We start from the raw sequence: 16281 nt of genomic DNA on the forward strand, positions 1-16281 counted from the left end.
ATAATTGTGACACTGCACTTCAGCCTGGGTGACAGCAGAACCCTATCTTTAAAAAAAAAAAAAAAAAAACCCCTTGCGAGCTCAGCACAAAGGTGTTCTGAGTAGACATGTCAATAAACCTTACACTCATTTGAATGCCTAGTGCTAAGAAGACAACGATGCCTAGGCCAATGTTCCTGCCCCCAGGGAGTTCAGATTCCAGTACATTCATTCAGTCACGTTGGGGAAGCTGAGAAGGTGTAACACAAATGTGAAGGGTGAGAAGGACTTCTTTTAAACAGTTTCATGAAAATTACATTCATTGAGTTAGTATGCTTACGTGTGAAAAGTTTGTAGGGCTTCTTTTGGCATGAAAACAAGAAAAACTCAGAGTTTCAAAATGCCTCTATATCCTTGGGGGAATATGAGTGATGATTTTATTACCTAATCATGGAAGTGAAAAAGAAGGGCTATGCAAATTGGTGTTGGGCATGTAATTACAGAGGAATTGCATCTGAGCTCACCCATGTGTGTTCTCCTTGGCATCTGTGCCTAGGGCCAAGTTAGCAAACATGCCCTCAAAGGTATGGGGTTTGATGTTTTTGTGGAGGGTGTAACAGTTGAATGGTGGAAATTGCTTGACATTGGCTATTACAGCAGTATGAGTCTCTTTATGTTGGCTTGCTATTGTATTTTAAGACAATTTGGAAAGAGAACGAGTTGTTTTATTGAATCAAATTTATTCTGATTGGGAAAAATAGTAATGTAAATAAACTTTTGCAGCCTCCATTGATTCATTTTGTTCTGCAACAAACCTTAGGCTTATAGTCTGTCAAAATGTTGTGCAAGGGAGCAACTATTTAATTTAAATGTCAGCCAAAGTCAAGGAATCCATTTCTTTGGGCTCTTTTCCTTGGTGAATTTAGAGCTGAGTGGAGGTTAAAAATATAAGAAAGTTAGGCTGGGCACGGTGGATTACTTGAGGTCAGGAGTTTGAGACCAGCCTGGCTAACATGGTGAAACCCTGTTTCTACCAAAAATACAAAAATTTGGTCATGCCACTGCACTCCAGCCTGGGGCACAGAGCAAGACTCCCATCTCAAAAAGAGAAAAAAAAAAACTAGCTGGGCATAGTGACACGCGCCAGCTACTTGGGAGGCTGAGGTGGGAGAATCACTTGAACCTGGGAGGCAGAGGTTGCAGTGAGCTGAGATCGTGCCACTTCACTCCAGCCTGGGTGACAGAGTGAGACCCTATCTCAAAAAAAATAATAATAATAAAACAAAAAATATATATGAAAGTTAATAAATCAGTGAAGTTAGCCAGTAGGAAATGATAATATATAAGGGAACAAGTAAGAGGGACTATGGGAAGTGATATTTTTTCCAGTAATAAAAGGCATGGTTTGAATTTTTTTTTTTTTTTGACATGGAGTTTGCTCTTGTTGCCCAGGCTAGAGTGTGGTGGCATGATCTCGGCTTACTGCAACTTCCACCTCTCCAGTTCAAGCGATTCTCCTGCCTCAGCCTTCCGAGTAGCTGGGATTACAGGCATGTGCCACCACGCCCAGCTAGTTTTTTGTATTTTTAGTAGAGATGGGGTTTCACCATGTTAACCAGGCTGGTCTTGAACTCCTGACCTCAGGTGATCTGCCCACCTTGGCCTCCCAGAGTGCTGGGATTACACGTGTGAGCCACCATGCTCGGCGACTGTACATTTTAGGATAGGAATTTGGGCTGGAAATGGAGGTCTCTGTTGTTTGAAAGGCCTCCCTCTAGCGAGTCAGTCATGTTGAAAAACACCTTACCCACGTGAGCATGGAAAGAGGCATAACTATCTAGGATCCTTTTTCTTTTTCTTTTTCTTTTTTTTTAAGATGGAGTCTCACTCTGTTGCCCAGGCTGGAGGGCAGTGGCACAATCTCGGCTCACTGCAACCTCTGCCTCCCGGGTTCAAGTGATTCTCCTGCCTTAGCCTCCCGAGTAGCTGGGGCTACAGGTGCACGGCACCATACCCGGCTAATTTTTGTATTTTTAGTAGAGACGGGGTTTCACCATATTGGCCAGGCTGGTCTCGAACTCCCGAGCTCGTGATCCGCCTGCCTAAGCTTCCCAAAGTGTTGGGATTACATGCGTGAGCCACCACACCTGGCCTAGGATCCTTTTTCTAATACAGTTTTCGGGAAACCCATTATAATACTCTTCTCTGCTTTTGGGGAATGAAGGGAATTGCTCCTTTCTCACTGTCACTGCCTTTCCCCCACACCACCAGGTGGACTTAAGCCACTCCAGTCCTTCCAAGTAGCCACCAATTTGCTGATTATCACTAAGATTCTAATAGCCACTTTGCCAGGAAACATTTGCAGTATCATAAGCTTTCAGCCAGTTTGGTAGATAAATTATCTTGGAAGCAATTTTATGAGTTCATGTTTTCATTTTCCTTAATGTGATTCTTCCAGTTTTAAAAGATGTTACACATAATTAGTGCATGAATTACTGCAGTGGTAGAGATGAGGTAGGAGGTTTCTGTTCTCTGCTCTCCCCTGTCTGTCACTTTTTGGAACATTTCAGATCTTTCTCAAAGCCCCAAAGTATATTTCGAGATTACTCTTCATTTCCTTCCCCAACCCCCCCCAAATCCAGCTTTTCCCAATTTGGGGAAGAACTGGGAAGAGAAGACCCTTCTTATTCTTCCTTTCATCAGTGCTAGAGGGAATGCTGGAAATTTGTAAAGTGGGGTGGCATAGTAAATGGTCTGGGTAGAGTGTGTGGAGCAAGGGAAATAAATGTATTAAAAAATAATAAAATTATCCCTTCAAAAGGACTTACTGTCCATCTGTAAGGAGGCTGGCTGAAGCTGTTAGCTCCTTTAGGGTCTGCCTCAGCTTTGGAGCCTTCTGCCAGTGGTTGAGCGAAGCAGTGATTTAGAGCCTTGCCCTTTCTTCCCAGTACTAGATTCCCCTGAGTGGCCGTCTTTGCTCCCGAGCTCTCTGTTGGACAGGCTTTGTCAGGTCTGCGTTGTGGTCTGATGGCTCCTCTTGCCCAATCCTGCTGCTTCTGCACTTCTTCCAGAAGTTACTTCCCATTAAACTTTTTCCATTCTGAATTCTGTCTAGCATCTGCTTCCTGGAGAATCTAATCTGCAACACAGTTCTTACATAAAACACCCTATTTCCTTCATTTTACTGGTTTTACCTCAGACTTTGTGTATAATGTCATAGGAGTATAAATGAGATGCCTGCCTCTATGTGTATGTTTTCTTTTAGAAAATTTAGGAAATACAGATAAGCAGAAGCAAGACATTTTTAAAATTATTGATAATATTCCCACTAGAAGTAACTGCTGATAATGGCTTATTTTGGCAAACTTTATTTATTTATTTAAGACGGAGTCTTGCTCTGTCGCCCAGGCTGGAGTGCAGTGGAGCGACCTCAGCTCACTGCAACGTCTGCCTCCTGGGTTCAAGCGATTCTCCTGCCTCAGCCTCCCGAATAGCTGGGATTACAGGTGTGTGCCACCACACCCAACTAATTTTTGTGTTTTTAGTAGAGACGGGTTTCACCATGCTGGCCATACTGGTCTCGAACTCCTGACCTCAGGTGATCTACCCGCCTAGGCCTCCCAAAGTTCTGGGATTACAGCATGAGCCACTGCACCCGGCCAGTATTTTGACAAACTTTAGAGAAGTGCGTGAGTATTCAGCTCAGTAAATTTTTTACAAACAAAAAACATCTGTGTAACCAGCACCCAATCAGGAAACAGAACTTTACTAGTACCTCAGATACCTCACTTGTAACAGCATAAATTTTGCCTCGTTTTGAACTTGATATAATTGTAATCGTATAGTATATATTCTTCTTCTTCTTTTTTTTTTTTTTTCTTCAAGACATGGTCTAACTCGGTTGCCCAGGCTGGAGTCCAGTGGTGTGGTCATGGCTTCCTGTAGCCTCAAACTCTTGGGCTCAAGTGATCCTCCTGCTCAGCCTCCTGGGTAGCTGGGACCACAGATGTGTGCCAGCACACCCGGTTAATTATTTTTTTGTAGAGATGGTGTCTCACTTTGTTGCCCAGGCTGGTCTCAAATTCCTGACGTCAAATGATCCTCCTGTTTTGGCTTACTAAAGTGTTGGGATTATAGGCATGAGCCACTGTGCCTGCCCATTCTTCTGTCTTCTGTTTGTTTGTTTGTTTGTTTTTTTGAGATGGAGTCTTGCTGTATTGTCTAGGCTGGAGTGCAGTGGCCAGTCTTGGCTAACTGCAACCTCTGCATCCCAGGTTCAAGTGATTCTCCTGCCTCATCCTCCCAAGTAACTGGGATTACAGGCACGTGCGTCACCAAGCCTGGCTAAGTTTTGGATTTTTGTTTGTTTGTTTGTTTGTTTGTTGAGACGATCTCACTCTATTGCCCAGGCTGGAGTGCAATGGAGTGATCTCGGCTCACTGCAACCTCCACCTCCTGGGTTCAAGTGATTCTCATGCCTTAACCTCCCTAGTAGCTGGGACTGCAGGCATATGCTACCGCGCCCAGCTAATTTTTGCATTTTTAGTAGAGATGGAGTTTCACCGTGTTGGCCAGGCTGGTCTTGAACTCCTGACCTCAGATGATCTGCCTACCTTAGCCTCCCAAAGTGCTGGGATTACGGGTGTGAGCCACTGCGCCCAGCCTAATTTTTGTATTTTTTAGTAGAGACGGAGTTTCACCATGTTGGCCAGGCTGGTTTTGAACTCCTGACCTCAGGTGATCCGCCCGCCTCAGCATCCCAAAGTGTTGGGATTACAGGCGTGAGCCACTGCATCTGGCCTTCTATCTTCTTTTGCTTAACATTATGTTTGAGAGATTTATTTATATGTATATAACCTGTGGTTCTTTGCTCTATATTTCATGGCGAATGTACCACAATTTATTTGCTCTGTTGTTGATAGACATTCATGTTGTTCTAGTTTTTTACTGCCTGGATCTCTTAATGATTCATATTTTCTATTGTAAATACTGCCTTGTAGTTGGTATTTTAGCAAGTGAAGCCTATTCTTGGAACATTTACTATCTTCTTTTGTGTTTTTTTTTTTTTTTTTTTTTTTTTTGAGAGTCTTTCTCTGTGGCCCAGGCTGGAGTGCAGTGGCATGATCTTGGCTCACTGCAACCTCTGTCTCCCAGGTTCAAGCAATTCTCCTGCCTCAGCCTCCTGAGTAGCTGGGATTACAGGCACGCGCCACTACACCTGGCTAATTTTTGTATTTTAGTAGAGATGGGGTTTCACCATGTTGCCCACGCTGGTCTCGAACTCCTGACCTAAGGTGATCTGCCTGCCTCAGAATCCCAAAGTGCTGGGACTACAGGTGTGAGCCACTGCACCCAACCAAGAACTACTATATTTTGTAAATGGAAATAACCACTATTAAAAACAGAATGCTATAAATAGAATGATGTCTTTTGTTTCTAAAGTTGATGTACTAGAGCAATGTGAAAACAGTAACAAAAGAGATATTTTGTGGCAAAGTTATCTCGGGATAAACACCGCAGTCGCAGGCACCGCTGGCAAGTATTCTCCGGGCAAACAGGAAAAAGGTTAAGTGAATCGTCTTGCATAAAAGTTTAGAAAAACTGTTCTTTCTTTTCTTTCTTTTTTTTTTTTTTTTTTTTTGAGATGGAGGTTTGCTCTTGTTGCCCAGGCTGGAGTGCAGTGGCACGATCTCGGCTCACTGCAACTCTGCCTCCCAGGTTCAAGTGATTCTCCTGCCTCAGCCTCCCGAGTAGCTGGGATTACAGGCATGTGCCACCATGCCCAGCTAATTTTCAATTTTTAGTAGAGACGGGGTTTCTCCATGTTGGTCAGGCTGGTCTCAAACTCCCAACTTCAGGTGATCTGCCCGCCTCGGTCTCCCAAAGTGCTGGGATTACAGGTTTGAGCCACCGTGCCTGGTCGAAAAACGGTTATTTCTTAACCCATATTCTCAGAATGTTATTACTCTTTGCAGGACCCAGAGTTAGTTTTTCCTTCAAAATTTGAGGTCTTAGATCATTGTTACTGGCCAAGGAGGCTAGTTGCTCTTCCCTTTGCTGTCGGTCAGTCAGATCCTTGAGTTAGAGGAATTGTTGGAGAACAAGTTTTCTGGTTTACGGTTATACCAGAACTTGGCTGCCACTCTGGTTTTCAGTGAAGAGAAAAAATGTAATCAAAAGCCTTTGGGGATGGGCTTGGTATTTGAGCTGTACCTGTCAAATTAAGGTGGCTCACAAGTGGTATTGGAAAGTGCTGAAGAGCAGATTTCACACTGAGAGTGGAAACGAAATTACAAAGAGCTTGGATGTGCATGCCTGAATTGTTTTTGAGCTGCTTTCAGTGGAATACTGATATTTGTGTTTTACCTATTACAGCTGTTGAGTGGAATGTCATGGCCAGCTCCTCGGACAGTGAAGATGACAGTTTCATGGCTGTGGACCAGGAAGAAACTGTGCTGGAAGGGACAATGGATCAAGATGAGGAGCCCCACCCACTATTGGAGGCTGAGGAGACTAGACATAATAGGTCCATGTCGGAGCTGCCAGAAGAGGTTTTGGAGTATATCCTGTCCTTTCTCTCACCCTATCAGGAACACAAAACTGCGGCCCTTGTCTGCAAACAGTGGTATCGACTTATCAAAGGTACTGTGGATAGGAGAAAGGTTTATTTATTGATTTCAAATTTCACTGATTTATTTTTAGACTCCAAATTTAGTTTTTTTTCCTCCCTTAAATGTATTATGGTTATAAAATCTAGCATTAGACGATACTACCTGGTTTTCTTTCTTACCCTGGTTAGTTTAATGAACAGCTTGAATACTAAAGTATCTAATCCCATTTGCATTTTAAAATGAGGATTGTTTTTAAAAGCTTCATATTCTTAGAGTTGATCTGGTTAATTGTATTGTTCTTTTTTTTTTTCGGACGGAGTCTCACTCTGTCGCCCAGGCTGGAGTGCAGTGGCGCAATCTCGGCTCACTGTAAGCTCTGCCTCCCGGGTTCACGCTATTCACCTGCCTCAGCCTCCCGAGTAGCTGGGACTACAGGCACCTGCCACCACGCCCGGCTGATTTTTTGTATTTTTAGTAGAGACGGGGTTTCACTGTGTTAGCCGGAATAGTCTCAATCTCCTGACCTCGTGATCCGCCCGCCTCAGCCTCCCAAATGGATTAATTGTATTGTTCTTGAATGGGCAAAATAGAAATGGATATGGGATAATAGTAATAGCCAATGTGAACATAGCTTTTATCACATGTCAAGCACTATTGTAACTGCTTTACATTCTCACAGCAAACTGACTAGAAGATCCTGCATTTTATAGATGACAGAACTGAGTGAAGCACAGTTAACTTATTTACACGGATAGTAAATGCAGGATTAAAGATTCACGTTCAGGCGATCTGACTTTAAAGTCCATGCTTTTATTAAGGCTACAGATTGTCTCTGAGTAGCTACTTTTAGCAACTGTGCTTTCTTGAAAACTTTTGTCACTTGATTTTATGTCTAAACAGCAAAGACCCTATATACATCTTTTACTTTTTAAAATATGTTTCTGGGCTGGGTGCAGTGGTTCACGCCAGTAATCCCAGCACTTTGCGAGGCCAAGGCAGATGGATCACCTGAGGTCAAGTTCGAGACCAGCCTGGCCAACATGGTGAAACCCTGTCTCTACTAAAAATACAAAAATAAGCCAGGTGTGGTGGTGGACACCTAATCCCAGCTACTCGGGAGGCTGAGGCAAGAGAATTGCTTGAACCCAGGAGACAGAGGTTGCAGTGAGCCAAGATCACGCCACTGGACTCCAGCCTGGGTGACAGAGCAAGACTCTGGTCCTTTTTTTCATCCTTTTCCTAATCAAGATTTCAACTTTTTGCTAAATGTTTAGGTGCTAGACATGCTGTATTTTTAATTAGCAGAAAGCAGTTAGTGGCTTCATTGCATCTTGAGTGGAAAGGGCCCATTTTTTGTTTGAAGATGATCAATCAAGTGGAGTCATTTTTTATCAAGCGAGGGTTGTCTCAATGTGTTCTTTCCTGGGGGAACAAGGCAGCCAGAGAGGTAACAGAGAACAATCTTTAGATCAAAATCAATCAGTTTTAAAATGTTTTCCTTGCATCAAGGTGGTTCTCATGGGGAGGGGAGTCCTTGTCAACTCCCAAAGTCCACCTAGAGGGCTAAGAACCAGCTGTATTGAAACTGCTCTGTTGGCCCTGTGCTCATTTGATTATAACTGCTAATACTGGCACACACAGCCTGCTTCTATGTTCTGAGTTGATGGGCTCTTCAGGAGAGATTGGCTCCCTGCAGTGTGGAAATACATGGTTTCACTTCTCAAATAAAGGGAGGAAAACCACAGGTAAAGGGACTGTGATTTAATCAAATATATGAATTTATCCTTAGGTTTTCTTTGGCAGTCTTATTTTGGTTTTCTTTCTTTTCTTTCTTTCTTTCTTTTTTTCTTTCTTTCTTTCTTTCTTTCCTTCTTTCTTTGTTTTCTTTCTTTTCTCTTTCTTTCTTTCTCTCTCTGTCTTTCTTTCTTTCTCTCTCTCTTTCTTCTTTTCTTTCTTTCTTTTTTTATTTTTATTTAGAGAAGAACCCTACCCTAGTACTCACAATCTTAGTTCGATCTTTCTGGCAGAAGTCACTGACAAGATAGTTTTGTTTGTTTGTTTTTAATTTTAGTAGACTTTTTTTTAAAGAGCACTTTTAGGTTCACAGCAAAATTGAGCAGGAGAAACAAATTCCTCTGAGCAGACACAGTGGAACACGCCTGTAATCCCAGCACTTTGGGAGGCCAACGTGGGCGGATCGCCTGAGATCAGGAGTGCAAGACCAGCCTGGTCAACATGGTGAAACCTCATCTCTACTAAAAATACAAAAATTAGCGAGGCATGGTGGTGGGTGCCTGTAGTCCTAGCTACTCGGGAGGCTGAGGCAGGAGAAACGTTCAAACCTGGGAGGCGGAGGTTGCAGTGTGCCAAGATCGAGCCACTGCACTCGAGTCTGGATGACAGAGCGAGATTCCGTCTCAAAAAAAAAAAAAGCAAAACAAAACCGATTTCTCATATATCCGCTATCCTGACACATGTATAGCCTCTCCCATTATCAACATCCCCCACCAGAGTGGTACATGTGTTACAATTGTTGAACCTATACTGAAACATTGTTATTATCCCAAATTCCATAGTTTACATTAATGTTCATGCTTGGTGTCGTGCATTCTGTGGGTTTGGATGAATGTATAATGGCACATATCCACTGTTATAATATAATAGCTTCACTGCCCTAAAAATCCTGTATACTCTCCCTGTTTATCCTTTCCTTCCACCAACCACTGGCAATCACTGATTTTTTTGCTGTCTCCATAGTTTTGCCTTTTCTAGACGGTCGTATAGTTGGAATCATACAGTATACAGCCTTTTCCGATTGGTTTCTTTCACTTAGTAATATTTGCATTTAAGTTTCCTCCTTATTTTTTGAGACAGGGTCATGCTCTGTTGCCCAGGCTGGAGTGCATTGGTGCGATTTTGGCTCACTGCAACCTCCGTCTCCCGGGCTCGAGTCATCTTCCCTCCTTAGCCACCAGAATTGTTGGGACTTCAGGTGTGCACCACCATGCCTGTGTAATTTTTTAAAAAAAATGTTTATAGAGACAGGATCTTGCTGTTACCTAGACTGGTGTGAAACTCCTAAGCTCAAATGATTTTCCTGCCTCAGCTTCCAAAAATGCTGGGATTACAGGTGTGAGCCACCGTGCCCGGCTTCCTCCATTTCTTTTCATGATTTCTTAGCTCTTTTTTTTGTTAGTGCTGAGTAATATTTCATTGTCTAGATGCACCACAGTTTGTTTACCCATTCACTTACTGAAAGGGCATCTTAGTTGCTTCCAAGATTTTACAATTATTAATAAAGCTGGTGTAAGCATCCATGTGCAGGTGTTTCTGTGGACATAAGTTTTCAGCTCCTTTGGGTAAATAAATACCAAGATGCACAATTGCTGGATCATATGGTAAGAGCATTGTTAGTTTTGTAAGGAACTGCCAAACTGTTTTAAGTGGCTGAACCATTTTGTACTCCCACTAGCAGTGAATGAGAGTTCCTTTTGCTCCACATTCTCACCAGCATTTGTAGTAGTAGTTGGAATTTTCATCATTCTCATAGATGTGTAGTGGTATCTCATTTTAATTTGCATTTCCCTGATGACAAATGATATGGAGCATATTTTCATGCGCTTATGTGTTATCCACATACCTTCTTCGGTGAAGTGTCTGTTTCAGGTCTTTGACCCATTTTTTATTTTATATATACATATATATATATGTATATATAAAATTTATTTATTTATTTATTTTTTTGAGACAAGATCTTGCTCTGTCACCCATGTTGGAGCACAGTGGCATGGTCATAGCTCATTGTGGCCTCGACTTCCTGGACTCGAGCAATCCTCTCACCTCAGCCTCCCAAGTAGCTGGGACTACAGGTGTGTACCACCACACCCAGCTAATTTTTGTATTTATTTATTTATTTTTGTAGAGATGGGGTCTCACTGTGTTGCTCAGGCTGGTCCTGAACTCTTGGGCTCAAGCAATCTTACCACCTGGGCCTGCTAAAGTCCTGGGATTATGAGCCACCATGCCAGGCCTTTGACCCCCTTTTTTTTTTTTTGAGACGGAGTCTCACTCTGTCGCCCAGGCTGGAGTGCAGGGGCGTGATCTCGGCTTATTGCAAGCTCCACCTCCTGGGTTCGTGCCATTCTTCTGCCTCAGCCTCCCAAGTAGCTGGGACTACAGGCGCCCGCCACCATGCCCGACTAATTTTTTGTATTTTTAGTAGAGATGGGGTTTCACCTTGTTAGCCAGGATGGTCTCGATCTCCTGACCTCGTGATTCGCCCGCCTTGGCCTCCCAAAGTGTTGGAATTACAGGCGTGAGCCACCGCGCCCGGCCTTGACCCATTTTTTAATTGGGTTGTTTGTTTATTAATGTTGAGGTTTTTTGTTTGTTTGTTTGTTTTGAGATGGAGTCCTGCTCTGTTGCCCAGGCTGGAGTGCAGTGGCACAATATTGGCTCATTGCAACCTCCACCTTCTGGGTTCAAGCGATTTCCTGGCAATTTTTGTATTTTTAGCAGAGACAGGGTTTCACTGTGTTGGCCAGGCTGGTCTTGAACTCCTGATGTCAAGTGATCCACCAAATAAATAAATAAATAATATTTAATTTATTTGAGCACCTGCCCAAAGTGCTAGGATTACAGACGTGAGCCACCATGCCTGGCCCTAATATTGTTGAGTTTTAAGAGTTCTTTGGATATTCTATATAACTGTCTTTTATCAGATATGTCTTTTGCAAATACTTTCTCTCAGTCTGTGGCTTATCTTCTCATTCCCTTGACAGTATTTTTCACAGAGCAGAAACTTTTAGTTTTAATGAATTCTGGCTTATCAGTTATTTTGGGGAGGGGATAAGGTCTTGCTTTGTCACCCACGCTGGAGTCTAGTGGCGTGATCAGGGCTCACTGAAGCCTCAACCTCCCAGGCTCAAGCAGTCCTCCAAATTCAGCTTCCCAAATAGCTTGCACTACAAGCACATGCCACCATACCCAGCTAATTTTTTTTTCTTTTTTTTTTTTCAGATGGAACCTCACTCCATCACCCAGGCTGGAGTTCAGTGGCGCAGTCTCAGCTCATTGCAACCTCCACCTCCTGGGTTCAAGGAATTCTCCTGCTTCCACCTCCCAAGTAGCTGGGATTACAGGTGCATGCTGCTACGCCCGGCTAATTTTTTTTTTTTTTTTGAGATGGAGTCTTGCTCTGTTGCCCAGGCTGGAGTGCAGTGGTGTGATCTCAGCTCACTGCAAGCTCCTCTCCCGGGTTCACGCCATTCTCCTGCCTCAGCCTCCCGAGTAGCTGGGACTACAGGCATCCATCAGCACACCCGGCTAATTTTTTCTATTTTTAGTAGAGACGGGGTTTCACCGTGTTAGCCAGGATGGTCTCGATCTCCTGACCTTGTGATCTGCCTGCCTTGGCCTCCCAAAGTGCTGGGATTACAGGCGTGAGCCACTGTGCCCGGCCAATTTTTGTTTTTAGTAGGGACAAAACCTTTTTTAGTAGAGTAGGTTTTACCATGTTGACCAGGCTGGTCTCAAACTCCTGACTTCAAGTGATCACCCACCTCGGCCTCCCAAAATGCTCGGATTACAGGTGTGAGCCACTGCACCTGGCCACACCCGGCTAATGTTTTAAAAAATACTTTGTCGAGACAGGGTCTCCCTGTGTTGCCCAGGCTGGTCTTGAACTCCTGGGCTCAAGTTGTCCTCCCACCTTGGCCTCCCAAAGTGTTGGGATTACAGGCGTGAGCTACCATGCCTGGCTATTCTTTCTTTCATGGATCATGCCTTTGGTATTGTGTATAAAAAGTCATCCTGAAAGTCAAGGTTATCTAGATTTTCTCCTGTTATCTTGGAGGAGTTTTATGTTTCACATTTAGGATCGTGATTCATTTTTAGTTCATTTTCATGAAAGATGTCTAGATTCATTTTCTTGCATGTAGATTTTAATTTATTTCAGCATCATTTTTGGAAAAGGTTTTTTTCTTTAAGAGATGGGGTTGGCCAGGCGCGGTGGCTCACGCCTATAATCCCAGCACTTTGGGAGGCCAAGGTGGGTGGATCACGAGGTCAAGAGATTGAGACCATCCTGGCCAACGTGGTGAAACCCCATCTCTACTAAAAATACAACAACAACAAAAAAATTAGCTGGGTATGGTGGTGCGTGCCTGTAATCCCAGCTACTTGGAAGGCTGAGGCAGGAGAATCGCTTGAATCTGGGAGTTGGAGGTTGCAGTAAGCCAAGATCGCGCCACAGCACTCCAGCCTACGTGACAGAGTGACACTCCGTCTCAAAAAAAAAAAAAAAAAAAAAAAAAAGAGTTGGGGTCTCCCGGCCAGGCATGGTGGCTCATGCCTTTAATCCCAGCATTTTGGGAGGCCGAGGTGGGTGGATCACTTGAGATCAGGAGTTTGAGACCAGCCTGGCCAACATGGTGAAACCCCGTCTCTACTAAAAATGCAGAATTAGCTAGGCATGGTGGCACATGCCTGTAATCTCAGCTACTTGGGAACCTGAGGCAGGGGAATCATTTGAACCTGGGAGGTGGAGGTTGCAGTCAGAGACATTGCGCCACTGCACTCCAGCCTGGGCAACAGAGTGAGACTCCTTCTCAAAAAAAAAAAAACAGAGATGGGTCTCCCAGCCTGAGAACATGGTCAACCCCCATCTCTATGAAACAAACAAACAAACAAACAAACAAACAAAAAAACAGAAATTAGCTGAGTGCAGTGGTGTGTGCCTGTAGTCCCAGCTACTTGGAGGCTGAGGTGGAAGGATCCCTTGTGCTCAGGAGGCAGAGATTGTGGTGAACGGGGATCGTGCCACTGCACTCCATCCTAGGTGACAGAGTGAGACCCAGTCTCAAGAAAAAAAAAAAAAAAAAAAGAGAGAGAGAGATGGGGTCTCACTGTGTTTCCCAGGCTGAAATTCAATGGCTGTTCACAAGTGGGATCATTGTGCACTACAGCCTCGAACTCCTGGGCTCAAGCGATCCTCCTGCCTTGCTTCTCATGTAGCTAGGACCACAGGCATACACCACTGAGCCTGGCAAAAGGCTGTCTTTTCTGCATTGCATTACTTTTGCTTCTTTGTCAAAGATCAGTAAAGGCTGGACACAGTGGCTCACACCTGTAATTCCAACACTTTGAGAGGCTGAGATGGGAGGAACACTTGAGCTCAGGAGTTTGAGACCAGTCTGGACAATATAGTGAGACCCCACCTCTATTTAAAAAAATGAATGGACTGTATTTGTATGGGTCTGTTTCTTGGCTCTCTATTCTGTTCCATTGATTTATTTGTCTATTATTTGTAAATACCACACTGTCTTGATTACTGTAGCTTTTATAGTAAGTCTTGAAGTCAGGTGGTATCAGTCTTCTGACTTTGTTCTTCTCCTTCCATGTTTTCTTGGCTATTCTGGGTCTTGTGCTTCTCCACATAAACTGTAGAAACAGTTTGTCGATATTCACAAAATAATTTGCTGGGGTTTTGACTAGGATTGTATTGAATCTGTAGATCAAGTTGGGAAGAACTGACATCTTGACAATATTGAGTCTTCTTATCCTATCCATGAACATGGACTATCTCTTTATTTAGTTCTTTGATTTCTTTCATCATAGTTTTATGGGTTTCCTCATATAGATTTTGTATGCATTTTGTTATATCTAAGTATTTCATTTTTTGGTGCGAATGTATATGTGTTTTAATTTCAAATTATGTGTTTTAATTTCAAATTCTACTTGTTGGTTGTTGTATGCTAACCTTGTATCCTGCAACCTTGCTTATTAGCTCTAGGACCAAGACAGGTTATGATTCCATAATCAATTCCTCTCCATTGTGATATGTTCGTCTTTTTTTTTTTTTTTTTTTTTTGCTTGTTTTTTAAGAGACAGGGTCTCACTGTCTTGCCCAGGCTGGAGTGCAGTGGCATGGCATGATCATAGGCATGATCACTGCTGCCTTGAACTCCTGGGCACAAGTGATCCTCCCTCCTCTGCCTCCCAAGTAGCTAGGACTACAAGTGCAGACCACCATGCCTGGCTAATTTTTAAATTTTTTGCAGAGAAACAGGGTCTTGTTATGTTGCCGGGGCTGGTCTCAAACTCCTGGCTTCAAGCTATCCTTCTGCCTTGGCTTCCTAAAGCACTGGGATTCCAGGTGTGAGCCACTGCGCCTGGCCTCTCATCTTTTAGAAAACTTTTCCTGGTTGGGCATGGTAGCTCATACCTGTAGTCCCAACACTTTGGGAGGCTTAGGCGGGTGGATCACCTGAGGTGGGGAGTTCGAGACCAGCCTGGCCACCATGGTGAAACCCTGTCTCTACTAAAAATACAAAAATTAGCTGGGCGTGGTGATGCATGTCTGTAATCCCAGCTACTGAGGAGGCTGAGGCAGGAGAATCACTTGAACCTGGGAGGCAGAGGTTGCAGTGAGCCACTACACTCCAGCCTAGGCAACAGAGCGAGACTCTGTCTCAAAAAGAAAAAAAAAGAAAACAAACTTTCCTGAGTTATGTATTTCATAATCCATTTTAGCCAGGCATGGTGGTGTTTGCCTGTAGTGCCTGCTACCCAGGAGGCAGAGGTAGGAGTATTGCTTGAGCCTGGGAGGCAGAGATTGCAGTGAGCTAAAGTCATGCATGCCACTGCAGCCTGGGTAGCAGAGCGAGACCCTGTCTAAAGAAAAAAATAAATAAACAAAACATAATCAATTGTAAACTAATTATTATCTCCATATTTAAGACAGAGAATGCTATATTATAGTTTCCAACTATAGATATTTACTGAACACCTGTTATGTTCTAGACATTGTTTTATCATACTCTTTCATAAGGCTAAATTATCCCCCAACACCTTTGCTTTGGAGTAAATAATATCAATGATCTTGATATGTTGCCTTATGAGATAACATAAAAGGGACTAGAGTTACAGTGTGAACTAATTTTGTAATTTTTAATGTCACTTAACCTCCATGAACTTTGATAAAATGAAAGGATTGCCTTTCAGTTTTAAAATTGTATTTCCTTTCTTTGAATGAAAATCAGATAAATTTGGAATTCCTCAAAGAAACTTGTCTTATAGGCTGGGCACGGTGGCTCATGCCTGTAATCTCAGCACTTTGGAAGGCCGAGGCAGGTGGATCACGAGGTCAGGAGTTCAAGACCAGCCTGGCCAAGATGGTGAAACCGCATCTCTACTAAAAATAAAATTAGCTGGGCATGGTGGCAGGTACCTGTAATCCCAGCTACTCGGGAGGCTGAAGCAGGAGAATCACTTGAACCCAGGAGGCGGAGGTTGCAGTGGCCGAGATTGTGCCACTGCACTCCAGCCTGGGCGACAGAGTGAGACTCCATCTCAAAAAAGAAAAAAAAAAAGAAACTTGTCGTATAAAAATGATAAAAACAGGTAATAGACACAGTTTTAATAATTTGATGGATAAGTTAAGTGTCTGGACTGAAGGGTTTGCTCTTTCTGTCTTAGGTGTAGCCCATCAGTGTTATCATGGTTTCATGAAGGCTGTCCAGGAAGGAAACATTCAGTGGGAGAGCCGTACCTATCCTTATCCTGGAACCCCAATCACTCAGCGCTTCTCGCACAGTAAGTATTTACTGTGAAAGCAGATTCCACCCTGCCTGTGGTCATATTTCCAGAAACTTGTTTGGAGGCATGTTTTTTTGTTTGTTTTTGAGACAAG

General features: G+C 43.4%; 1 protein-coding gene across 2 annotated transcripts in view; it reads left to right on the forward strand.

The window, feature by feature from the left end:
- The window catches only part of FBXO42 (F-box protein 42), a 108392-nt gene that overhangs the window by 32066 nt on the left and 60045 nt on the right, over nucleotides 1-16281 (forward strand). For both annotated transcript variants that reach the window (XM_004024747.5, XM_055385611.1), the window contains 2 exons: nucleotides 6355-6621; nucleotides 16068-16184. In XM_004024747.5, coding sequence (XP_004024796.1) covers nucleotides 6372-6621; nucleotides 16068-16184 — 367 coding nt within the window. In that variant the 5' untranslated portion in view covers nucleotides 6355-6371. The remainder of the gene's footprint in view (nucleotides 1-6354; nucleotides 6622-16067; nucleotides 16185-16281) is intronic.

Source organism: Gorilla gorilla, chromosome 1 (assembly GCF_029281585.2).
Source record: "Gorilla gorilla gorilla isolate KB3781 chromosome 1, NHGRI_mGorGor1-v2.1_pri, whole genome shotgun sequence".
Lineage (NCBI taxonomy): Eukaryota > Metazoa > Chordata > Mammalia > Primates > Hominidae > Gorilla > Gorilla gorilla.